Genomic DNA, 26,799 nt, shown 5'->3' on the forward strand with positions numbered 1-26,799 from the left:
TTCTTTACTTGGCTGCTTTTTTCTTGCCATAATACAAATTCTAACAGTCTATTCAGTAGGACTATCAGCTGTGTATCCACCTGACTTCTCCACAACGCAACTGATGGTCCCAACCCCATTTATAAGGCAAGAAATCCCACTTATTAAACCTGACAGGGCACACCTGTGAAGTGAAAACCATTTCAGGTGACTACCTCTTGAAGCTCATCAAGAGAATGCCAAGAGTGTGCAAAGCAGTAATCAAAGCAAAAAGGTGGCTACTTTGAAGAACCTAGAATATGACATATTTTCAGTTGTTTCATACTTTTTTGTTATGTATATAATTCCACATGTGTTAATTCATAGTTTTGATGCCTTCAGTGTGAATCTACAATTTTCATAGTCATGAAAATAAAGAAAACTCTTTGAATGAGAAGGTGTGTCCAAACTTTTGGTCTGTACTGTATATATACACAATCATCAGAAAAACAAGGTACACCCTTGTTGAATTGTATGGTTTTACATATCAGAACATAATGAAAAAAGATTTGTTCCTTAGAAGGTCTTACAATGAGGTACTCCTATGAAGGACAACACAAAACAGATTCCACCATGTCACTATTCAACAAAAATGAAGATAAAATGGAAAAGCCTTATGTGAAAAACAAAGTCCACTGCATAAATCAACATCTTGTAGAACCACATTCAGCAGCAATAACTTGAATTAATCATTTTCTGTATGACCTTATTAGTCTCTCACATCGTTGTGGAGGAATTTTGGACCACTTTTCTTTACAACATGGCTTCAGTTCATTGGAGTTTGAGGGCATTCATTTATCCACAGCGCTCTTAAAGAGGACCTTTCACCTGGCAGAAAATCGTGAACTATCATGATATATACAGAGACGCCCAGGGATCTCACTGCACTTACTATTATCCCTGGGAGCCACTCCGTTCTGCCGCTATGTCCTCCGGTATGTTTGGTCACTTGATTATAGTAGGAGGAGACTGCCCTTGTTCTCCTGGGCGTCTCCTTCTCCTAGGATGTAGCGCTGGCCAATCGCAGCGCAGAGCCCACAGCATGGGAGAAAAAAAACCTCCCAGGCTGTGAGCTCTGCGATGCGATTGGCCAGCGCTACAGCCTGGAAGAAGGAGATGCCCAGGAGAACAAGGGCAGTCTCCTCCTACTATAACCAAGTCCCCTAAGTCTCCGCCTACTATAACCCAATGACCGAACATACTGGAGGACATAGCGGGAGAACGGAGCTGCGCCCAGGGATAATAGTAAGTGCAGTGAGATCCCTGGGCGCCGCTGTACAGATCATGACACTTAGTTCACAATTTTTTGCCAGAAGAAAGGTCCTCTTTAACTGCCTCACGACTGCCTAACGCACGGATGCGTCCTGGCGGCGGTTGATTCATTCCTCCTGGACGCATCCGTGCGTCATCTCGCAAGACGTGAGATTTCCTGTGAACGCGCGCACACAGGCGCGCGCGTTCACAGGATCAGAAGGTAAGCGAGTGGATCTGCAGCCTGCCAGCGGCGATCGTTCTCTGGCAGGCTGTAAATGTGATTTTTTTAACCCCTAACAGGTATATTAGACGCTGTTTTGATAACAGCGTCTAATATACCTGCTACCTGGTCCTCTGGTGGTCCCTTTTGCTTGGATCGACCACCAGAGGACACAGGCAGCTCTGTAATAAGTAGCACCAAGCACCACACTACACTACCCCCCCGTCACTTATTAACCCCTTATGAACCCCTGATCACCCCATATAGACTCCCTGATCACCCCCCTGTCATTGATCACCCCCCTGTAAGGCTCCATTCAGATGTCTGTATGTGTTTTAGGGATCCACGGATCCATGGATCGGATCCGCAAAACAGATACGGATGTCTGAATGGAGCCATACAGGGGGGTGATCAATGACAGGGGGGTGATCACCCCATATAGACTCCCTGATCACCCCCTGTCATTGATCACCCCCCTGTAAGGCTCCAGTCAGACGTCCGTATGTGTTTTACGGATCCACGCATCCATGGATCGGATCCGCAAAACACATACGGACGTCTGAGTGGAGCCTTACAGGGGGGTGATCAATGACAGGGTGGTGATCACCCCATATAGACTCCCTGATCACCCCCCTGTCATTGATCACCCACCTGTAAGGCTCCATTCAGACATTTTTTTTTTTTGCACAAGTTAGCGGAAATTTTTATTTTTTATTTTTTTCTTACAAAGTCTCATATTCCACTAACTTGTGTCAAAAAATAAAATCTCACATGAATTCACCATACCCCTCACGGAATCCAAATGCGTAAAATCTTTTAGACATTTATATTCCAGACTTCTTCTCACGCTTTAGGGTCCCTAAAATGCCAGGGCAGTATAAATACCCCACATGTGACCCCATTTCGGAAAGAAGACACCCCAAGGTATTCCGTGAGGGGCATATTGAGTCCATGAAAGATTGAAATTTTTGTCCCAAGTTAGCGGAAAGGGAGACTTGAGAAAAACCAACAAAAAAAATCAATTTCCGTTAACTTGTGCCCAAAAAATAAAAAATTCTATGAACTCGCCATGCCCCTCATTGAATACCTTGGGGTGTCTTCTTTCCAAAATGGGGTCACATGTGGGGGTCACATATTTATACTGCCCTGGCATTTTAGGGGCCCTAAAGCGTGAGAAGAAGTCTGGGATCCAAATGTCTAAAAATGCCCTCCTAAAAGGAATTTGGGCCCCTTTGCGCATCTAGGCTGCAAATAAGTGTCACACATGTGGTATCGCTGTACTCAGGAGAAGTTGGGCAATGTGTTTTGGGGTGTCATTTTACATATACCCATGCTGGGTGAGATAAATATCTCGGCAAAAGACAACTTTTCCCATTTTTTTTATACAAAGTTGGCATTTGACCAAGATATTTATCTCACCCAGCATGGGTATATGTAAAATGACACCCCAAAACACATTCCCCAACTTCTCCTGAGTACGGCAATACCACATGTGTAACACTTTTTTGCAGCCTAGGTGGGCAAAGGGGCCCACATTCCAAAGAGCACCTTTCGGATTTCACCGGCCATTTTTTACAGATTTTGATTTCAAACTACTTTGCACGCATTTGGGCCCCTAAAATGCCAGGGCAGTATAACTACCCCACAAGTGACCCCATTTTGGAAAGAAGACACCCCAAGGTATTTCATGATGGGCATAGTGAGTTCATGGAAGTTTTTATTTTTTGTCACAAGTTAGTGGAATATGAGACTTTGTAAGAAAAAAGAAAAATAAAAAAATTCAAAATTTTCCGCTAACTTGTGACAAAAAATAAAAAGTTCTATGAACTCACTATGCCCATCAGCGAATACCTTAGGGTGTCTACTTTCCGAAATGGGGTTATTTGTGGGGTTTTTCTACTGTCTGGGCATTGTAGAACCTCAGGAAACATGACAGGTGCTCAGAAAGTCACAGCTGCTTCAAAAAGCGGAAATTCACATTTTTGTACCATAGTTTGTAAACGCTATAACTTTTACCCAAACCATTTTTTTACCCAAACATTTTTTTTTATCAAAGACATGTGGAACAATAAATTTAGAGAAAAAATGATATATAGATGTCGTTGAAAAATTTTACAACTGAAAGTGAAAAATGTCATGTTTTTGCAAAAATTTCTGTAAATTTCGATTAATAACATAAAAAGTAAAAATGTCAGCAGCGATGAAATACCACCAAATGAAAGCTCTATTAGTGAGAAGAAAAGGAGGTAAAATTCATTTGGGTGGTAAGTTGTATGACCGAGCAATAAACCGTGAAAGCAGTGTAGTGCAGAATTGTAAAAAGTGGTCTGGTCATTAATGGTGTTTAAGCTAGGGGAGCTGAGGTGGTTAAGGTTCTTCCACAGCATTTCAATTGCGTTGAGGTCTTTGACTAGGCCATTGCAACACCTTGATTTAGCCTTTTTCTTTCCTGTTGTAAATGTGCTCTGGATCATTGTCCTGTTGCATACAGTTTCAGCCAAGCCTTAACTGTCGGATAGATGACCTTGCATTTGACTAATGCAGGAATCTGCAACCTTCGGTACTCCAGCTGCAGTGAATATATAACTCTAGGCATGCACACTTGCTAAGCTGTTCTTGTAACTTTTCATTCTACAATGATTTAAAGTGGTTCTCTGGGAATTAATAAAATTACAGAAATACTTATAGAGAATTATCTGTTGTATTACTTTGTGAGAACTGTATTCCTCTACATCTCCTACAATGTAACAGTTTTACCAAACCAGACATTTTGCATTCTATCTGCGATCATCTTTCTATCGTGTGAAAGAAACTCTCTTTTAAATGGGCTGTCCATTTTTATTTAAATTAGGCTTAAAGGGGTCCTCCAGGAATTAATAAAATAAAATGTCTGAAAATAATTAAATATTACTTTATTATAAATATATTCCCAAATACCTTTCATTAGTTATAGCTCATTTTGTTTAGGGAGCAATCATCAGGGGAAATAAAATGGCCGCCATCCTTTTAGTACACACAAAAGCTGTTACTTCACAACACTGAGCTAAATCGCTGCCTCATCCTCCTCTCTGCTCTGCTTGTCAGGTATTATGATGCTGAATAAAGCTGATAAGATCTTCAGCTGAATCTCTGCAGGATAGAGTGGGATGTGGCTGATGAGCAGCAGCTCTTGTATGCAGTCTCCATTACCACAGCCCACCATTACCACAGTCTGTCCTCTCTGTACTTCATGTCTCCTCATGAACTCCATTCCTACAGAGATTCAGCTGAAGATCTTATCAGCTGTATTCAGGATCATAATCCCTGACTAGTAGGAGAGGAAATAATGGCCAGAGGGTAGAGAGAGGCGCTCATAGGGTGAGTATGTTTGATAAGTGGATAATCCACAATAAAAATTAGTTTGCTCACCTATTTGGGTTGCACCTATTTGGGTGCAACCACAATGAAGGCTAAATGTAGATGGTTCACAGTTGGTGCAGTCGGGGTTTGTCCAAACACCTTGAGCGGGAGCCACCCCACCACTGGGGTGAGACAGTAGGGATGAAAGGACGCTTGACTTTTTCAGTCGAACGTATGGACAGTAGAAGGCGCACTTTCACAACTGGGTATTTCGCAATTTTCAGGTTTATTGGTAGACGGTCTACCAATAAAGCTGAAAATGGTGAAATACCCAGTTGTGAAAGTGCGCCTCCTACCGTCCACACGTTCGACTGAAAAAGTCAAGCGTCCTTTCATCCCTAAGTAAGAGAGGAGGATGAGGCAGCTCTTTAGCTCAGTGTTGTGAAGTAACTTGTCCTGTGTGATTAGTGTGGATGTAGCAGGACTGCAAAGTGGCACAATAACACCACTCAGGACACTTATCATATGTTCTCAGGAACTCCAAATCAGTGTTGGAGTTTCTGAGAGCATATGATAAGGATTGGGCCTCATCTCCTGAAGTTCTGGACACCATGGCTGCACATCTGACAATTGGACACATAATTCCTATAAGTCTACAGTAGAGTTGTGCCTATTCATAGCACAACTCCCTAAGGTGAGCCTCCACTTTTTTGTTCTATCAACCAGCTCCAATTTTCTGGAACATACTACCCTATGGTGCGCTCTTTCTTTGCTTCTTTAGCGACTACATGCCTAAACCTATAAACTGCTGTGTGATTAGGACAGGTTTAGTGTGTACTACGGTAATAGGACGGCGGCCATTTTATTTCTCCTAATGATTGCTCCCTAGACAACATGAGCCATTATAACTAATGAAGGGTATAGAGAAATATATTTATTACAAAGTAATATTTAAGTATTTTCAGTCATTTTATTTGATTAATTCCTAGAAAAATCCTTTAAGCCTCATTTAAATAAAAATGGCCAGCCCCTTTAAAAGAGGGTTTCTTTCACAGGATAGCAAGATGATCACTGAGAGAATGCAAAATGTCTGGATTGGTAAAAGTCTTACATTGCAGGAGATGTAGATAAATACTGTTCTCACAAAGTAATACAACAGATAATTCTTTATACAGACACTGAGCCAGCAGGGAGAAGCAGAGACATATGAGTTAATGCAGCCTGGGGAAAAACTCATGACCGCAGCTCTGGATGCGATTGGAGTATAAGACATGACATATATATACTGTATATATATATATATATATATATATATATATAACATTAGTAAGGCAAGGAGACAAGGAAATGACTGATAAATGATTACCTGTGATACTTCTGTGCCAGGCTGTTTAAGCAATTTGATGGTCCTGCTTCCAGCTGATCGGTGCCCCCGGCCATCGTGCCATGTCAAGCTGTTGCCAAGCTCCCGCCGTAAGCGATGGTTCAGATTCTCGGAAGACACTGTGTGTTCCAGAAGGTTTCGGCAAAACCGAAAGTGGGCGGCAGCTGTTAAACCATAATGCAGGGTTAAATCAGACTACAACTACTGACCTATGTGTGGCATCAGGGGTGACAGAAGTACATAGATTACCCCCCCCCCCCCCCAAAAAAAAAGGGGTGCACACAATGCAAAGCAAGACAATATTCTGCCCCTTTGGTGCTGGGTAATGCCAACCAAGATAAAAGTACCTGGTGCTTACTTGCCCTTCCCATCTCCTTTCCCCCAAACCTACTGCAGTGACAATGGAGAAGGGAGTCCTTCACAGGTAAAGGAACACATTTTCAAAAGGGGCTTTCTATACAAGGACCCTATCCATAGCAGTCATATGCGGTGCCTCTAGGATACGTATATCCTTGCTTATCTACCATATTTTTCATTTTATAAACACACTTTTTTCCCCAAAAGTAAGAGGAAAAATGTCAGTGTGTATTATAAAGTTAATACTAATCAGGGCTTCTATTATGGAAGCGTTCATTAATACAGTAGAACCGGGGAGCCGTGAATGTAGCCCCCTTCTGGAGTGAGTTGGATCTGCCGAGTGACAGACCCACCAAGAGCAGGAGAGGTAAGTTATTTCGTATATTTTTTTTTTGTCTGAGGTGAGGTCTGATGAAGATTGGGGGTCTGATCTGAGGTTTGATGAAGATCAGGGGTCTGATCTGTGGTCTGATGAAGATTATGGGTCTGATGAAGCTTGGGGGCCTTATCTGAGGTCTGATGAAGATTGGGAGTCTGATGAAGATTGCAGGCCTTATCTGAGTTCGGATAAAGATCGAGGATCTGATCTGAGGACTGTGGGTCTGATCTGAAGTGTAATGAATATTGGGGCTCAGATCTGAGGTCTGATGAAGCTTGGGGGTCTGATCTGAAGTCTGATGAACATTGGGGTCTGATTTGGAGGTGTGATGAAGATTTGGTCTGATGGAGATAGGGGTCTGATCTGAGGTCTGATGAAGATTGGGGGGGGTCTGATCTGAAGTCAAATGACGATTAGGGCTGTGATCTGAGGTCTGATGAAGATTAGGGGTCTGATGAAAATTAGGGGTATGATTTGGAGTTCTGATGAAGATTGGGGGTTTGATCAGAGGTCTGATGAAGATTAGGGTCTGATGTGAGGTCTGATGAAAAATCTTTTGTTTTCTTATTTTCCTCCTCCAAAACCTAAACCTATTGTCAGGTGCATCTTATAGTGTGAAAACTACGGCATATATCACTGCTGTATAAATTATCCATCCAATGTAAACATGTGACATCATGAGGAAACATGATTGCATCTTCCCAAGCTCAGCCTTTGTGAACACGTACACTCCATATGTTTGCAAATATGCAACATGGAATATATTGTTTTTTTTTTATGTTAACCCTATAAAGAAAGAAAATCACATTCAGTACAACATAGGACCTCTAGGCCATGTATCCCATGCCTGCTGGTGTAGGGTACGAGATCACTGACAAGCAGAGGATCACCTGACCCATCGTCTGCAGCATGCAAGGATGTGAGGAGAATGCTCAGGAAGCAGGCTGATTATAGGGAACTGTACAGCGGCGGAGAACAAAGCTCCTCTTCTCCGTACTTTTATTTTCTCAGTGCTATTTTCACAGCGACGCCTCGGGCATGAAATTGAGTTACGGGGGGAAGAGGGGAGGCTATGGAAAAAAGGAACATCCAATTAGCATATTTATGTAATAAATGGACCAGACCAGCTAACATAATGGGGCTAATTTACTGTTATGGTCAAAAATATGTGACCCTCTTCTTAATGGTACATTAAATCATTCCAGTAACACCCAGGAGCACAAAGTGAAGCGTACAAACATACAATCTCCATAGATAAACACTAGAAGAAGAATGGATCACCACTGAAGAGTTTAGAGATTTTTGTGGCATCGTCATAGGACGACATTTATCCCATAGGTCAGCTTGAAAAATTTCTGCCCTACTTGACACATCTCAATCACCTGTAAGTGCTGCTGAAGTGAAGACATCTAGGACTAACTAAAGCTCCACCATGAAGTGATGGAGCACAGGGCGAAACCAACAAGTACTAATAAAAGGTGTTAAACACCCACCACCAAGATCCCTACTGCTTCTATGAGCAACATCAACACAAGAACTGTTCATCAGGAGCTTCATGAATTGGGGCTTTCAAGACAAAGCCAGATTGTCAAGAATTTCAAGAACTGCAAAGTGTTAGTAGGAGTAGTGTAAAGACACCACAAATTGTTGCTTCCAGTTTTGTGTAAACAGTTTGAGGATAATAATGTCCACTGCAAAATGGAGGTCCAAAAAATAAAGTGACTGCTCTGACCGCAACCCCATTGAACGCCTTATAGGGTAAACTGGAGCAAAGCTTCTGTGCCTAACTTCACATGTGAGCCAATGGATAAAACTCGGAAGCCATTATCTATAATGTAAAGCAAATCCTTCTCAAAAGAGTGGAGGCTTTGGCACAAGACAGTAAACCTATACAGGCTCATCAGATATGAAGAAAAAAGGGGGATTTTGTCCAGCTTGTAGTTGTGGTAATCCAAAGGCTTTTATTCAATAATCACGTGAGTATAAAATCCAGGTACAAGAAAGCAGGTCTACATGTTTCGGGCACAATTCAATTTTAGTAAGGGCTAAAATTGAATTGTGCCCGAAACATGTAGACCTGCTTTCTTGTACCTGGATTTTATACTCACGTGATTATTGAATAAAAGCCTTTGGATTACCACAACTACAAGCTGGACAAAATCCCCCTTTTTTCTTCATACTTCGTATTTCTCCTGATTCGGGTGAAGGAGTTGTTCCGTGCTACACAGTGGAATCCTCGGCAGGTGAGAGCTGCTCAAACCTTTGACCTTTTTTATATTAGGCTCATCAGATAGTATCACACTTGAGAGGTTTAGATACAAGCCATGAGAAAAACAAGATACATCCTCTTTGAATTCTATGGTTTTATGTATCAGGATATAACAGAAATTCATCTGGTTCTTAGCCCCTTAGCGACCAGCCAGATTTGGGCCTTAGTGAGCAAGCAATATTTTTTTTCATCATTGCATTCCAAGAACTGTAAACTTTTTTTATTTTTCTATCAATATAGCTGTTATGAGGGCTTGTTTTCATTTTTAATGGTTAAACCTACAAACCGGATTCCCAAAAAGTTGGGACACTATACAAATCGTGAATAAAAACTGAATGCAATGATGTGGAGGTGCCAACTTCTAATATTTTATTCAGAATAGAACATAAATCACAGAATAAAAGTTTAAACTGAGAAAATGTACCATTTTAAGGGAAAAATATGTTGAATCAGAATTTCATGGTGTCAACAAATCCCCAAAAAGTTGGGACAAGGCCATTTTCACCACTGTGTGGCATCTCCCCTTCTTCTTACAACACTCAACAGACGTCTGGGGACCGAGGAGACCAGTTTCTCAAGTTTAGAAATAGGAATGCTCTCCCATTCTTGTCTAATACAGGCCTCTAACTGTTCAATCGTCTTGGGCCTTCTTTGTTGCACCTTCCTCTTTATGATGCGCCAAATGTTCTCTATAGGTGAAAGATCTGGACTGCAGACTGGCCATTTCAGTACCCGGATCCTTCTCCTACGCAGCCATGATGTTGTGATTGATGCAGAATGTGGTCTGGCATTATCTTGTTGAAAAATGCAGGGTCTTCCCTGAAAGAGATGACGTCTGGATGGGAGCATATGTTGTTTTAGAACCTGAATATATTTTTCTGCATTGATGGTGCCTTTCCAGACATGCAAGCTGCCCATGCCACACGCACTCATGCAACCCCATACCATCAGAGATGCAGGCTTCAGAACTGAGCGTTGATAACAACTTGGGTTGCCCTTGTCCTCTTTGGTCCGGATGACATGGCGTCCCAGATTTCCAAAAAGAACTTCGAATTGTGACTCGTCTGACCACATAACAGTTTTCCATTTTGCCACACTCCATTTTAAATGATCCCTGGCCCAGTGAAAACGCCTGAGCTTGTGGATCTTGCTTAGAAATGGCTTCTTCTTTGCACTGTAGAGTTTCAGCTGGCAACGGCGGATGGCACGGTGGATTGTGTTCACTGACAATGGTTTCTGGAAGTATTCCTGAGCCCATTCTGTGATTTCCTTTACAGTAGCATTCCTGTTTGTGGTGCAGTGTCGTTTAAGGGCCCGGAGATCACGGGCATCCAGTATGGTTTTACGGCCTTGACCCTTACGCACAGAGATTGTTCCAGATTCTCTGAATCTTCGGATGATGTTATGCACAGTTGATGATGATAGATGCAAAGTCTTTGCAATTTTTCGCTGGGTAACACCTTTCTGATATTGCTCCACTATCTTTCTGCGTAACATTGTGGAAATTGGTGATCCTCTACCCATCTTGGCTTCTGAGAGACACTGCCACTCTGAGAAGCTCTTTTTATACCCAATCATGTTGCCAATTGACCTAATTAATGTTAATTGGTCTTCCAGCTCTTCGTTATACTCAAATTTACTTTTTCCAGCCTCTTATTGCTACTTGTCCCAACTTTTTGGGGATTTGTTGACACCGTCAAAATTTGAATCAACTGATTTTTCCTTTAAAATGATACATTTACTCGGATTAAACGTTTGATCTGTCATCTACGTTCTATTACAAATAAAATATTGACATTTGCCATCTCCACATCATTGCATTCAGTTTTTATTCCCAATTTGTTTAGTGTCCCAACTTTTTTGGAATCCGGTTTGTAGTATACAGGATGAAAGTAGTAGTACACAAATTACACTCAGCATACTGGCCAAGAGAAGTGGCACTGTACATATATACATAATAAGATCAGATACTGAGAATTACCAATATACAGGACAAGAGAAATGGTACTGTGCAGTGTTCATATATACAGAATAAGAGCAGATACTGATAATTACACCCAGTATTCAGGACAAGAGAAGTGGTACTGCGCAGTGTCCATATATAAAGAATAAGAGCAGATACTGAGAATTACACCCAGTATACAGGACAAGAGAGGTGGTACTGTGCAGTGTCTATATATAAAGAATAAGAGCAGATACTGAGAATTACACCCAGTATACAGGACAAGAGAAGCGATACTGTGCAGTGTTCATATATACAGAATAAAATCAGATACTGAGAATTACACCCAGTATACAGGACAAGAGAAGTGGTACTGTGAAGTGTCCATATATACAGAATAAGAGCAGATACTGAGAATTACACCCAGTATACAGGACAGGAGAAGTAGTACTATGCAGTGTTCATATATACAGAATAAGATCAGATACTGAGAATTACACTCAGTATACAGGACAAGAGAAGTGGTACTGCGCAGTGTCCATATACAGGGAGTGCAGAATTATTAGGCAAGTTGTATTTTTGAGGATTAATTTTATTATTGAACAACAACCATGTTCTCAATGAACCCAAAAAACTCATTAATATCAAAGCTGAATATTTTTGGAAGTAGTTTTTAGTTTGTTTTTAGTTTTAGCTATTTTAGGGGGATATCTGTGTGTGCAGGTGACTATTACTGTGCAATTAGGCAACTTAACAAAAAACAAATATATACCCATTTGAATTATTTATTTTTACCAGTGAAACCAATATAACATCTCAACATTCACAAATATACATTTCTGACATTCAAAAACAAAACAAAAACAAATCAGTGACCAATATAGCCACCTTTCTTTGCAAGGACACTCAAAAGCCTGCCATCCATGGATTCTGTCAGTGTTTTGATCTGTTCACCATCAACATTGCGTGCAGCAGCAACCACAGCCTCCCAGACACTGTTCAGAGAGGTGTACTGTTTTCCCTCCTTGTAAATCTCACATTTGATGATGGACCACAGGTTCTCAATGGGGTTCAGATCAGGTAAACAAGGAGGCCATGTCATTAGATTTTCTTCTTTTATACCCTTTCTTGCCAGCCACGCTGTGGAGTACTTGGATGCGTGTGATGGAGCATTGTCCTGCATGAAAATCATGTTTTTCTTGAAGGATGCAGACTTCTTCCTGTACCACTGCTTGAAGAAGGTGTCTTCCAGAAACTGGCAGTAGGACTGGGAGTTGAGCTTGACTCCATCCTCAACCCGAAAAGGCCCCACAAGCTCATCTTTGATGCTACCAGCCCAAACCAGTACTCCACCTCCACCTTGCTGGCGTCTGAGTCGGACTAGAGCTCTCTGCCCTTTACCAATCCAGCCACGGGCCCATCCATCTGGCCCATCAAGACTCACTCTCATTTCATCAGTCCATAAAACCTTAGAAAAATCAGTCTTGAGATATTTCTTGGCCCAGTCTTGACGTTTCAGCTTGTGTGTCTTGTTCAGTGGTGGTCGTCTTTCAGCCTTTCTTACCTTGGCCATGTCTCTGAGTATTGCACACCTTGTGCTTTTGGGCACTCCAGTGATGTTGCAGCTCTGAAATATGGCCAAACTGGTGGCAAGTGGCATCTTGGCAGCTGCACGCTTGACTTTTCTCCGTTTATGGGCAGTTATTTTGCGCCTTGGTTTTTCCACACGCTTCTTGTGACCCTGTTGACTATTTTGAATGAAACGCTTGATTGTTCGATGATCACGCTTCAGAAGCTTTGCAATTTTAAGAGTGCTGCATCCCTCTGCAAGATATCTCACTATTTTTGACTTTTCTGAGCCTGTCAAGTCCTTCTTTTGACCCATTTTGCCAAAGGAAAGGAAGTTGCCTAATAATTATGCACACCTGATATAGGGTGTTGATGTCATTAGATCACACCCCTTCTCATTACAGAGATGCACATCACCTAATATGCTTAATTGGTAGTAGGCTTTCGAGCCTATACAGCTTGGAGTAAGACAACATGCATAAAGAGGATGATGTGGTCAAAATACTCATTTGCCTAATAATTCTGCACTCCCTGTATAAAGAATAAGAGCAGATACTGAGAATTACACCCAGTATACAGGACACGAGAGGTGGTACTGTGCAGTGTCCATATATACAGAATAAGAGCAGATACTGAGAATAACACCCAGTATACAGGACAATAGAAGTGGTACTGTGCAGTGTCCATATATACAGAATAAGAGCAGATACTCTGGATTACTCCCAGTATACAGAACAAGAGAAATGGTACTGTGCAGTGTCCATACATGCAGAATAAGAGCTCATACTGAGAATTACACCCAGTATACAGGACAGGAGAAGTAGTACTGTGCAGTGTTCATATATACAGAATAAGAGCAGATACTGAGAATTACACCCAGTATACAGGACAAGAGAAGTGGTACTGTGCAATGTTCATATATACAGAATAAGAGCAGATACTGATAATTACACCCAGTATACAGGACAAGAGAAGTGGTACTGCGCAGTGTCCATACATACAGAATAAGAGTTTATACTGAGAATTACACCCAGTATACAGGACAAGAGAGGTGGTACTGTGCAGTGTCTATGTATACAGAATAAGAGCAGATACTGAGAATTACACCTAGTATACAGGACAAGAGAAGTGGTACTGTGCAGTGTGCATATATACAGAATAAGAGCAGATACTGAGAATTACACGCTGTATACAGGACAAGAGAAGTGGTACTGTGCAGAGTCCATATATACAGAATAAGAGCAGATACTGAGAATTACACCCAGTATACAGGACAAGAGAAATGGTACTGTGCAGTGTCCATATATACAGAATAAGAGCAGATACTGAGAATTACACCCAGTATCCAGGACAGGAGAAGTGGTGGGAGGAGTTGCAGTTCCTTCCTGTTCCTGTTTCCTGTTGTTTGTGGGTGTGCGAGGTCCGGGAGGCTTACCAGCGCTTTGTTTGCCGGGGGAATTGCTACCCTTTCCCCAGGGGGTGGCAGTTTCTCCCGGTATGGATCCCCGGGCCTCCGGCTGCCGGCGTTCATCACCACGTGTCGGCAGCCGCGGCGGAGATGCGCGAGTGGAGAGGAGGGCCTCCAGGACTGGAGACCTGGGCTTGGATACGTCGGCGCTCCTGGAGGTGGGCGACGATGCAGATATGAAGACTCCGCAGCAAGCGGCCGCAAGGTCGCAGGCTTTGGAGGGCAGCCCCGCAAGTGCCGTGGGCAGGAGGGGCCCTGCTGCTGGGAGCGGCTGTGATCCCTGCAGTGAGCCCAAAGGAGTACCAGGTGGGGTCCGGAGGGGTCCCAGGAGAGCAGCCAGCTTGGGATCCTCTCTGGACAATTTGAGTCAGCACACGAGAAAGCAGGATGCTGTGGAAAGGCCCGCTGCTGCACAAGCAGCAGGTGAACACATGAAAGGTACAGTGGCTGGACAAGCTGCCGGCCGGACTGTGGGACGGGATACAAGGAAGGCCGTGGAGAAGGTGACGAGGCCAGAGGCTGAGGTAGGTGATTCAGCATGTGGTGTGTCTGTGTCGATGCCTCAGCCCGGCAACAAAGTTACTGTAAAGAAGCCTGGTGTCGGGGGTTCTTCCTGCCCAGCGGTTGAGAGACTGCACAATTGGGGTACTTTGGGCCCTAAGGAGTCTTCAAAAACCTTTTCCTCCCGGGTAGCATATTTTTTGAACATGTATGAGGAGGTCAAGAGGGAATTAAAAAGACTAAATGTGGAATATAAAAATGTACAAACGCAAGTTAAAATGGCGCCTAAAACAAAGAAGGGAATCCTCTCCTCCAGACTGGTGAAGTTGGAGGAGATAATCGCGGTTTTGGAGGAGAAGAGGGCCGCCATTGAGGAAAATGGCGGCCCTTTCATGGAGAAATTCAGGCATGACTGCAGATTTGAGGGCATGTCTGGACTGTCCGGTACGCCTGGCCCCAGTCTGTCAGGGCAGCAGGCTGGGAGCCAGGGGAAGGTGGTACCTGGAACACAGGATTCGGAGGCGGACTCTCTGCCTTGTGGCCAGGGGGACCCCTCAGACCTGATTGCGGCCGCCTCCGGGGATGAAAGCGGGTCTGGGGGAAGGCTAATGCTAGAAGTCAGGCAGCTGGAGTCCCCGGTGGGCAGACTGTATTTTGGGGATGAGGAGGTCCCTGAGGATGAGATGGTGAAAATCACAAAGGAGAAAAATAAAACTGTAAAGGAAGAAGTGCTTCGATTTGTGCCTTTTGAATCCGCTGCTGTGCCCAGCCTGGTTCCTGTAGTGGAATCGGGTCAAACAGTGCGGGAGATTAATTCTAAGATGGTGACGGGAGGTGCCCCCCCTTCCTGTAGTGGTAGGGTGGTCACAAGCAGCGCAGGGGGTAAAACCCCAAACAGTGTGGCGAACAAGGATGTAATGATTGTGGACAAGGTTCAAGGTGGTGGTGCTGAGAAAGAGGAGAAGAAAGCATTAGAAACTAATAAAACTGTTGATATTGTGAAAAGACCATTAAAATCAGTGGAAGGTGTAAAGACTTTGGAACCTATGGAGAACACTATGGTCGATTATCCCAGGACTGTTCAGGCCGTGGGGGGTGCGGGAAGTGGGGATTCCCCTGCGGGTTTTGCGGGGGGCTCCTCAGGGCCCGCCCCCAGTGATTCTCCGGTCTCTTTAGGGAACCCGACCAGTCCAGGGGGAGTGAAAGGTGATGCAAAAACAAATATGGACGCAAATGTGGTTGTGAATGGGATTGTGGGTAATGATGTGCAGGTGGCTGTGGGGGTGAATGAGTACGTGAATGAGGTTATAAATGAGGATACAAATGAACTGGTGAATGGGATTGTGGATGAGGGAGAAATTGAGATGGTGGATGAGGAAGCTTTGATTGAGGAGTATATTGCGGATACGGAAGTGGATGAACAGGAGGAAGTTATGCGGAAGGAAGCAATGAGGAAGGATGTGAGAGAGAGGATGGCAAAAACAAAGACGTATGCAGGTGTTGTTTCGGGTGACTCTTTGCCCAAGGTTTCGGGCGGGGGTGATTTGCAACGGCGCCTCCTGGAGGCCCTAAAAAAAGGACCGGGGACTTCCATACAGGTAGAGGGAGGGTCGGTTGACCTGGCCTTTTGGACAGAAAGGCATGGTTTTAGGGCCTTCCGAGAACAAAGGAGGGGTGAGATCGTATGGACTCACCCCACACCGGGGAGGGACCGTAGGAATGTGGCCCGTCTCTATTGGAGGAGTAAGGAAGCAGCAGTTCCTTCTAGGAAGACTGTTGTGGAACTTCTCCTGGGGGCGGGGTTTGTCGCAAATGACATCTTTGCGCTCATACATCCCTACGGCACTGCTATGTTCGACGTCAGCTTTGTTAGGCCGGAGGGTTTGGAGCTCTTCTGGTCTAAATATGAGCTGATGAAGAACACCCCGGAGTGGCGGGGTTTTGCCGTCGAGGCCATCACCCGCCAATCGACTGTGAAGACAGTGACCGTTTTGACCTGTAATGAATCATTGTCTAGTGTTGACATCATGACATGGCTTAGTCGATATGGTAGGGTGGGGCAGTTCCCCGCCAAGGTGCTCGATGAGCATGGCATCTGGTCAGGTGCCTGGACCTTCAGCGTGGAGCTGTTTGATCGGGGCAATTCTGTTGCTCATATTCCCTCCTCTGCCTTCATAGGAAGGGATAGGATTATGGTGTTCTATAGGGGCCAGCCAAAGGTCTGTCACAAGTGCGGCAGTCCCACCCACTTCAGCGCACAATGCGATGTTCGCATGTGTGCGAAGTGTGGGGACACTGGTCATCTTGCCGCATCTTGTAGGCGGATCCGGTGCAACCTCTGTGGGGACCTAGGTCACCCGTTTAGTCGCTGTCCGCTTGCCTTCGCCAACAGGGTTCAGGGCCGGGCTCAAGATCAGGCAGGCACTAGCCGCGAGGCTGGGTCTGTGGTTGGGGAGGAGCCTGCTGCCGGGACTGAATCAGTTGGTGAGGGGACAAGCGCTGGAACTACTAGCGCTGGAAGAAGCAGGCAGGATCCAAAGAAGCAAAGGCCGTCCAGGATCAGGCGGCTAGAACAACGCCGCAAGGATAGGGAACAGGTGGCAGCTGACCCTTCAGCTGGTCTTTCGGCTGGTCTGGCTGAGGATCCCGGTTGTAGTGACCCGGGGTACAGCGACGATGGGGAACCAGATGCCCAACCTGTGGAGGCTAACCCATCCGCCAACCCTGTCTCCTCGTACGGCGAAAGCTTGGACGAGGGTGGCAGAGCGTGGTTGGAGGGTAGGAGGAACAAGCGGAGTAAGAAGAAGAAGAAAGGAGAGGGTCGTAAGCCCTCTCTGGAGTGGGACCCATCTGTCCCACTCATCCTTGACCAGAGGCCTAAGGAAGGATCAACTGGGTCCCCTCTGGTGGAAGTCTCTAATCGGTACCAGGCCCTTGACGAGGATCCCCCAACTGCTTCAGCTGGGGGGGAGGAGGGTGTGGTGCCAGAAGGCGTGGGGGCCTCCTCGCAGGCTGCCGGGCCCTGTCCTTTGGGGGGTAAATTACCTTCTGGAGGGGGGGCCAAGCCTGGAACCTTGGGCAAAAAGGATGGTATGGATGTCTCTGTATGTTTGAAAAGACAGAAGGAGTGTGATGGTTCAGATGAAAATGCTGATGGTGGTGGGGTGGGGAAAAAGAAGGCTATCTAACTCGATCATGAATGATGGCGGAACTCACCCCGTTGACACTGGCAAGCATTAACGTTGCCAGTATTAAGTCAGACGCAGCTCGTTTTCTGGCCTTTGATTTTTTCAGCCGTATTGAAGCTGATATTTTGTTTTTGCAAGAGACCTGGTTAACAAGTACAACTCTGCTGGCAAAAGCCAAGCGAGAATGGCGGCTAGGTCCGTCTTTCTGGTCTCTTGCGGCCGAGCCACGTAGCGGGGTGGCGGTACTTTTTAAGACCGCCGAAAGAGTGGAATGCAGGAGGATAATCGAGTTAGAAATGGGGAGGTGCCTGATTTTAGATGTCCTCATGGGGAGACAAGAATTGAGACTAATAAACATCTACGGCCCACAGAGTAAGTGGGACCGCAAGTGTCTCCTCATGAGGATTAAGCCTTTTCTTTTTACCAGCCGGCAAGTGATCTTTGGAGGGGACTTCAACAATGTGACGAGGGCCTGTGATAGGGGAGGCTCCAAAGGTGGGCTGGATTCTGATAGCGTTGTGTTGTCTAGGATAGTTGAAGATACTCGTCTGGTGGACGCCCATTTGCGGCATAAGCCAGACCACGTGGATTTCACCTTTCATCAGGGAAATCGTAGGTCTAGAATAGATAGGTTTTATTTAAAGGAGGAGGCCGTTTTCTCGGCTTTAGAAGCCGTGGAAGTGGAATTCTCCGACCACTGTTTGATTATTTTCTCTTTGAATGTCGCAGAGACTCCCTGTATGGGCAGAGGTATGTGGAAGCTGAATTCATCTCTCCTGGAAGAAGTGACAATAAGACAGTCCTTTGAGGATTTCCTTCAGAGCCAGGAACCCTTGGTGGACCTCTGCAACAGTAAGTCGGAGTGGTGGGAGATATTCAAAAAAAGGACGGCGAGGTTTTTCCGTGAGCTTTCTAACCTCAGGAGCTGGGACAGATACTGTCTGTACCAGGAACTGAGGAAGAAACTTGAAAGACTGGTTTCGATGGGGGGTAGCCGTGAGGATATCTCTCGTGTGAAATCCTTGCTCAAGAGGTGTCAGTACGATAGATACGCCTCTTTGGTAGCTGAAAGGGATTTCGGGAAGTACCGCTCACCTGACCCCTTTGGAAACTGTAAGATGGCAGTAAAAAGTAAATTTGTGGTAGGCCTGGTCGACAGTACGGGTTCCCTGAATAGGTCCAAATCAGGGATCCTGGAGGTCGTCAGGTCTTTCTACTCTCACCTCTTGGGTAGGAAAGAACTAAATCGGGACCGCTTTTCAGCTTTCTTGGCTGAAGCTATTCCCAAGGCAGGAATAGACCCCTCTCTTGATGTTTTGGCAGAACCTATCAGGCAAGAGGAAGTGGGACTGGCCATTAATGGGCTTAGGCCCAAGAAATCGCCAGGTCCGGATGGCTTAACATCCGAGTGGTACAAGGCTTTCAAGGAACAATTAGTTCCTCTCTTGACCGAGGTGTTTAACAAGTGTCTTTCCTCGGGCACTCTGCCAAAGTCAATGGGTAAGTCAGCCCTGATTATTCTGTCAAAGGGTAAAGATCCATCCCGCATTGAGAACTGGAGACCCATATCGCTTCTCAATGTGGACAGGAAGATTCTGGCAAAAATACTTTTCTGCAGATTGGTGAAGTTTGCACCGAGACTTCTTTCTGAGGCTCAGCACTGCTCTGTTCCCGGTCGGAGCGCTTTTAGCGCCGTTCTTGGTGTCCGAGAAGCCGTGGAGCGGGGCAGGGCGGGCCTTTGGAAAGGGTTCCTGTTATCTTTGGACCAGGCAAAGGCTTTTGACCGGGTGAACCATGAGTACCTGTGGTCCGTTCTCTTGTGGTATGGTCTACCCGGGAGGTTTGTAGACTGGTTAAAAACTTTGTACAAAGGGGCGGAGAGTTTCCCATTGATTAACGGTTGGTCGGGTCAACCTTTTGAGGTGGCTTCTGGTGTCCGCCAGGGATGTCCTTTAAGCCCTTTGCTGTATTTGTTTGCGATTGATCCCTTCATTAGAAGGGTAGATCGTGGACCGTTGGCGGGGGTAGGGATGGAACTGGCGGTGCGGGGGCCATCTCTGAAGGTGGTGGCGTACGCCGATGATGTCTCCATTCTTGCCTCTTCGGAAGAGGAGGTGAGCTGGGTGATGTCGGAGGTGGACCGCTATTCAGAGGTTTCTGGGTCTCAGATCAACCGGGACAAATGTGAGACTCTCTGGCTGGGGGAAGGGGATCCTGTCTTCGATCTCCAGGGCACTCTTCCAGAACCCCAGAAGTCTGTAAAGATCTTAGGCATCGATTTTGGCCAGGATGGAGATTATCATCAGCAAAATTGGGAGAGTAGACTAAAAGATGTCGCCCAAAAGGTGGACCGTTGGAAGGGATGGTCTTTATCCCTCAGGGAAAGGGTTCACCTGTGCAAAGCCTACCTGATTCCCGTGCTTTTGTATCTAAGCAGTGTTTGTGTTTTGCCAGGGTCTCTCTGGGGTACGGTCTACAGCCTCTTTTTCCAGATGTTGTGGGGAAACAGGCTGAACCTAATCAGGAGAGAGGTTACTTACCGCACAAGGAGACTAGGCGGGTTGGATATGGTCAACCCGGTGGTTTTCTTAACAAATACCTTTTTGAAAATTAATATTGCAAACCTCTGGAAAGAGAGGGCTCCTTTGTGGGTAATTTCCTGTAGGGAGCGGTTTCGGCCTTTCTTCCAGGAATGGGAGACAGGAGGGTGAGTGAAAGACCTACGTGCGTCACATGGATATCTCCCGGCTTATGTTGCCCCGGTTCTGAGAATCCTGAGACGGTGGGGTCTGGGGAAGGGAGAGGTGGAGACCATGTCGAGGTTTTCCCTTGACAGGAAGGTTCTGTCCTACCTTTTTCAGGCCCCACTGGCCTTGAGGGACTGCCCAAGTCAGGATCTGGAGGGTGGGCTGTCTTTGTTGAATTCAGAAAGGATCCCTAAGAAAGTTTGGGATGTGACTTGGCGCTGCTTCCACGGTAAGCTATATGTAAGGGACAATGTGAAGTGTAGAAACTCTGAGGAAAGGGGTTGTCCCCGGGAGGAGTGTGGTAACCTGCTGGAAACCATGGACCACTTCTTACTTCATTGTCTCTTTAATATAGAGGTATACAAAAGGGTGGGAGCTTCCATCGGTTGGCCTAGGCTGGCCGCCCTGTCCTATGCGGAGTGGGCCTATGGGGCTTTCAAAGACCTTGGTGGGAGGGACCGTCGCACTTTATTCGTAGTTAGTGCAGTGGTTAGGCACCACATCTGGTGTGCACGGTGTCTAGTGTCAACGAAGAGTCACAAAATCCTCCCGGTGGAGACGGTATATAGGAACATCATGGGTGACCTGGTGAAGGTACGCTCTCTTGAGTACGAAAGGTGGGGGGACCCCAAGGCCTCTCGTCTGTGGAGGGGCTTCTGTTTTGGGGTTCCTTAGCTGAGTAGTACTCTTTTCCTGGTGGTGGGCTGATATAGCACACTTATAGGTTTTTGTTTTGTTTTGTAGTAATATAAGTATGGAAAGGCTTACGGGTACCGAACCATAGCTTGTTTAGGTGTAATAGTATTACGGTGTCTATATTGTATTTATAGTGTATTATATAGGTATGTTTTGTATTATGTTAGTATTGTGATCATATATTATTATATTAGTATTATATTAGTATTGTTAAGTTTATAGTGGGGTTTAGTTAGGTTGGGAGGGGGGCTGGGAGGGAGGAGGGAGTGTATATATTTTTATTTTCTATTATGTATTGTATGCATGTATGTATGTATGTGTATGTGTATGTGTGTATGTATATGTATATATATATATATATATATATATATATATATATGTGTGTGTGTGTGTGTATGTATATATATATGTGTATATAAAAAAAAAAAAAATTGAAAAAAAATATAAAATTATAAAAAAAAAAAAAAGGGTGTTTTTGTTTGTTGCAAACTGACTGACCCCAGTCCGACTGGGGAAAGACTAGGACTTCTCAAAGCTCGGGGTTTATCCCCTTGGAACTTTGGGGGTTATCAGTTTGCATATTTGCTGTGGACTGGTGGTGGGTTAGTTAGATTTAGTTCTATAAGTTGTATATAATTTGTATATAGTTTGTGTATAGTCTATGTATATTGTGTATATATTTTATGGATTTTATATATACGTGTAAGATGTAAATATGTATAGTATGGGGTTACGAAAGTGTTTTAAGTGTGAATAGTATTGTAGGTTCTAGTGGGGTGGTGGACTGGTCGGGGTGGGTTTAGTAATGTGTTTTGTTTCTGTGTATAGATATTGTTATGGCCTTTTGTTATTTATTTATTTTTCAAATTAAAAGAGTCCATATATACAGAATAAGAGCAGATACTGAGAATTACACCCAGTATACAGGACAAGAGAAATGGTACTGTGCAGTGTCCATATATACAGAATAAGAGCAGATACTGAGAATTACACCCAGTATACAGGACAAGAGAGGTGGTACTGTGCAGTGTCTATGTATACAGAATAAGAGCAGATACTGAGAATTACACCTAGTATACAGGACAAGAGAAGTAGTACTGTGCAGTGTCCATATATACAGAATAAGAGCAGATACTGAGAATTACACGCTGTATACAGGACAAGAGAAATGGTACTGTGCAGTGTCCATATATACAGAATAAGAGCAGATACTGAGAATTACACCCAGTATACAGGACAAGAGAGGTGGTACTGTGCAGTGTCTATGTATACAGAATAAGAGCAGATACTGAGAATTACACCCAGTATACAGGACAAGAGAGGTGGTACTGTGCAGTGTCTATGTATACAGAATAAGAGCAGATACTGAGAATTACACCTAGTATACAGGACAAGAGAAGTAGTACTGTGCAGTGTCCATATATACAGAATAAGAGCAGATACTGAGAATTACACGCTGTATACAGGACAAGAGAAGTGGTACTGTGCAGAGTCCATATATACAGAATAAGAGCAGATACTGAGAATTACACCCAGTATACAGGACAAGAGACGTGGTACTGTGCAGTGTCCATATATACAGAATAAGAGCAGATACTGAGAATTACACGCTGTATACAGGACAGGAGAAGTGGTACTGTGCAGAGTCCATATATACAGAATAAGAGCAGATACTGAGAATTACACCCAGTATACAGGACAAGAGAAGCGATACTGTGCAGTGTCCATATATACAGAATAAGAGCAGATCACCCAGTACTGAAGCACTATACTACACAGCACTGCTACTCTGAATATGCATACACACATACTCTCTTCTCTTATCCTTTATACTGGGCAAAAACTGCACTAAAACTGATGTATAATAATAATAAGACACAGATGTGTGCAAGGCTGAAGGCTAAATTGCCGCCCCCTGCAGTCCTAGCACAGTATCATCTGATGCTACGGTCTCACTTTGCCTCATGAACAGGGCACCCCTACTTGTAGAACCACCAGAACCAGCAGCAACAATTTGAAGTAATTGTTTTCTGTATGACCTTTTCAGTCTCTCACATCGTTGTGGAGGAATTTGGGCCCACTTTTTCTTTTTTTCTTTTTTAACCACCTCCCGACCGCTGTACGCACCGATGCGTCCGGGAGGTGGTTGTTTAGTTCCTCCTGGACGCATCGGCGCGTCCTCTCGCGAGACGCGAGATTACGTCACAGCCGGCCCGCGCATGCGCATCGCGGGCCGGCATTTCGCAGAAGAGTATTTCGTCAGCAGCCTGCCGGCCACGATCATTGGCTGGCAGGCTGCTGATTTTTAAAAAAACTAATCAGCAGCCATATAACCCCACATATTAGTAAATATGATGGGGTTATATGGCTGCTGTGCTCCTCTGCTCCTTCTTTTGGTCGGTTGGTTCCAGCAGAGGAGCAGAGGAGCACATCATTACTGTGAGTACCCACTACACCACACTTAGCCCCCAGATCACCCCTATTAACCCTTTGATCACCCCTTTTATCCCCCCCTGTCAATCACTAGTGAAAGGAAAAAAGTGATCAGTGCAAACTGTCACTTTTTTTTTTCACTGTTATTGACCGTTAGGTTTTAGGTATAGTTTAGGTCCCTTGGTTAGGTAGTTAGCGATCAGTTAGCGCCCAGCCCACCGCACCGCAGTCCGTTATTCGCTGATTAGCGTATCGCTAATCAGCATTTGTACTTTTATAGTATCTGAAAGTGATCAAAACTGATCACGGTCAGATCTATAATAGTACTAGTGTCACTTTAGTTCGCCCTCCACCCAAAACGCAGTGTTTGCCCGATCAGGCCTGATCGGTCGCCCACACGTGCGTTTGCCCACGCCCGCCCCACCGCAGTGACAAAAAAATTATTTTTTTTTGATCACTGCACATTCACTTTACACGCACTGCGGCGATAAAAAAATCTGTTTTGATATTTTTTATCAACCGCAGCAGCCTCCGGTACTTCGCTAGCCTCCCATTTGTAAGACAGGCTTGCTTTTTTTTTCTTGGGTAGTCTCAGGGAATACCCCGAAATTTAGTTACCCACATGTCTAACAGGGGGTATTCTTCTGAAGAGGCCTACAGGCTTCTGACCCAGTCGGATGAGGAGTGGGAACCCTCATCTGATGAATCCAGCGGGTCAGAATACGAACCTGTAGAAAGCAGTGGCTCTCTGACCCAAAGTTCGGACGAGGAGGCTGAGGTCCCTGATAGCACCAGGCGTACCCGGCCCCGTGTCGCTAGACCGCAGGTTGCGCAGGATCCGCTTCAAGAGCAGCAGAGTGGGGCTGGTGCTGTCGGATTACGTGGTGAGGCATACACCAGCAGCCCAGCCCTTCCTGGACCTAGTACCAGCACTGCCGTACAACCTGGTGAAGTAGCGAGCACCAGAAGGGCAGTTGAAGCTGGTACGGTGGCACGTGCAGTAGTGACCCCGTCGCAGCCACCGCAAAGACGTGCCCGTAGAGCCCCTAGAATCCCAGAGGTGCTGGCAAACCCTGATTGGCAGTCCCCAACTTCAGCCACACCCGTAGTTTTCCCTTTCACCGCCCAGTCTGGAGTTCGGGTTGAGACAGCTCAGATCGATTCGGCCCTGGGATTTTTTGAGCTGTTCTTGACTGCGGAGCTTTTAGACTTAGTCGTGGCAGAGACAAACAGGTATGCCACACAATTTATCACCGCTAACCCGGAAAGCTTTTATGCCCAGCCTTTCCGGTGGAAACCAGTCCAAGTTTCCGAATTTAAAACTTTTCTGGGCCTCCTCCTCAACATGGGCCTGACAAAAAAGCATGAATTGAGGTCATATTGGTCCACAAACCCGATTCATCACATGCCCATGTTCTCTGCTGCTATGTCCAGGACACGATTTGAGGTCATCCTGCGTTTCCTGCACTTTAGCGACAACACCGCCTCCCGTCCCAGGGGCCACCCTGCTTTTGACCGGCTCCACAAAATTCGGCCCCTCATAGACCATTTCAACCAGAAATTTGCAGATTTGTATACCCCTGAGCAAAACATCTGCATAGACGAGTCCCTAATACATTTTACCGGGCGCCTTGGCTTCAAACAATACATCCCAAGCAAGCGCGCCCGGTATGGGGTCAAATTGTATAAGCTCTGTGAAAGGGCCACAGGCTATACCCACAAATTTCGGGTCTATGAGGGAAAAGATCAGACCCTGGAGCCGGTCGGTTGCCCTGACTACCTGGGGAGCAGTGGGAAGACAGTTTGGGACTTGGTGTCACCCTTATTCGGCAAGGGGTACCATCTTTATGTGGACAATTTCTACACAAGTGTGGCCCTCTTTAGGCATTTGTTTCTAGAACGGATTGGCGCCTGTGGTACCGCGCGAACTAGTCGCGCGGGCTTCCCCCAACGGCTCGTTAGCACCCGTCTTGCAAGGGGACAGAGGGCCGCACTGTGTAACGAAGAACTGCTCGCGGTGAAATGGAGAGACAAGCGTGACGTTTACATGCTCTCCTCCATTCACGCAGACATGACAATACAAATTGAGCGAGCAACCCGTGTCATTGAAAAGCCCCTCTCAGTCCACAACTATAACCTCCACATGGGAGGGGTCGACTTCAATGACCAGATGTTGGCTCCGTATTTAGTTTCCCGACGCACCAGACGCTGGTATAAGAAGGTGTCTGTATATTTAATTTAATTGGCTCTGTACAATAGTTTTGTTCTCTACAGTAAGGCTGGGAGAACTGGATCCTTCCTCAAATTTCAGGAAGAGATCATCGCGAACCTCCTGTATCCAGGAGGTTCCGTGGCCCCATCCACCAGTGTAGTTAGCCGTCTACACGAGCGACACTTCCCCAGTGTCGTTGCTGGTACCTCAAACCGACCGCCACCCCGAAAAAAATGTCGTGTCTGTAGCAGGAGTGGAATAAGGCGTGACACCCGCTATTTCTGTCCTGACTGTCCCGACCACCCTGCCCTATGCTTAGGGGAGTGTTTCCGAAAGTACCACACACAGGTACACCTAGCATAGGGATCACATCTCACCAGGATAGGCACACAGGGCTATTAGGGCCCATTCACTCACAGCTGCTGCAAACGTCTCCTTTCACATGGGACAAAGTGCATAACGCACTTCGCCACATCTTTGGGCGATTTGCGCTTTGCACATTGACCCATGGGGAAGGAGAGGTTTGTTCTATAAAGGTAAAAAAACCAAAAAAAAACCAAAAAAAAAAAAACAGGTAAGCAAACAGGTTAATGTTTAGTTCCAAAAGTTAAAGTTACATGTTCTGTTCCAAAGTTAATAAAATTATTGCGTTGTGGCCTGGTTTTTTCTTTTTTTTGTCTTTTTACCTTCCAGGTGGACCAACCGATCTACTAGCTGCAGCACCGATGTGCATTCTGACAGAAGCATTGCGCTGCTGTCAGATTACACGCAAGTCGGTGTATGCGGCGCTGCAAGACGGGATTTTCTCCTCTGCAGTGACAGA

The 26,799-nt window shown here is 45.3% G+C and overlaps 1 protein-coding gene across 2 annotated transcripts in view; it reads right to left on the minus strand.

The window, feature by feature from the left end:
* Window positions 1–26,799, minus strand: part of SAMD10 (sterile alpha motif domain containing 10) — a 223,044-nt gene that overhangs the window by 12,880 nt on the left and 183,365 nt on the right. For both annotated transcript variants that reach the window (XM_044296617.1, XM_044296620.1), the window contains exon 2: window positions 6,198–6,379. In XM_044296617.1, coding sequence (XP_044152552.1) covers window positions 6,198–6,379 — 182 coding nt within the window. The remainder of the gene's footprint in view (window positions 1–6,197; window positions 6,380–26,799) is intronic.

The sequence above is a fragment of the Bufo gargarizans genome, chromosome 6, assembly GCF_014858855.1.
Source record: "Bufo gargarizans isolate SCDJY-AF-19 chromosome 6, ASM1485885v1, whole genome shotgun sequence".
In the NCBI taxonomy this organism is placed as follows: Eukaryota; Metazoa; Chordata; class Amphibia; order Anura; family Bufonidae; genus Bufo; species Bufo gargarizans.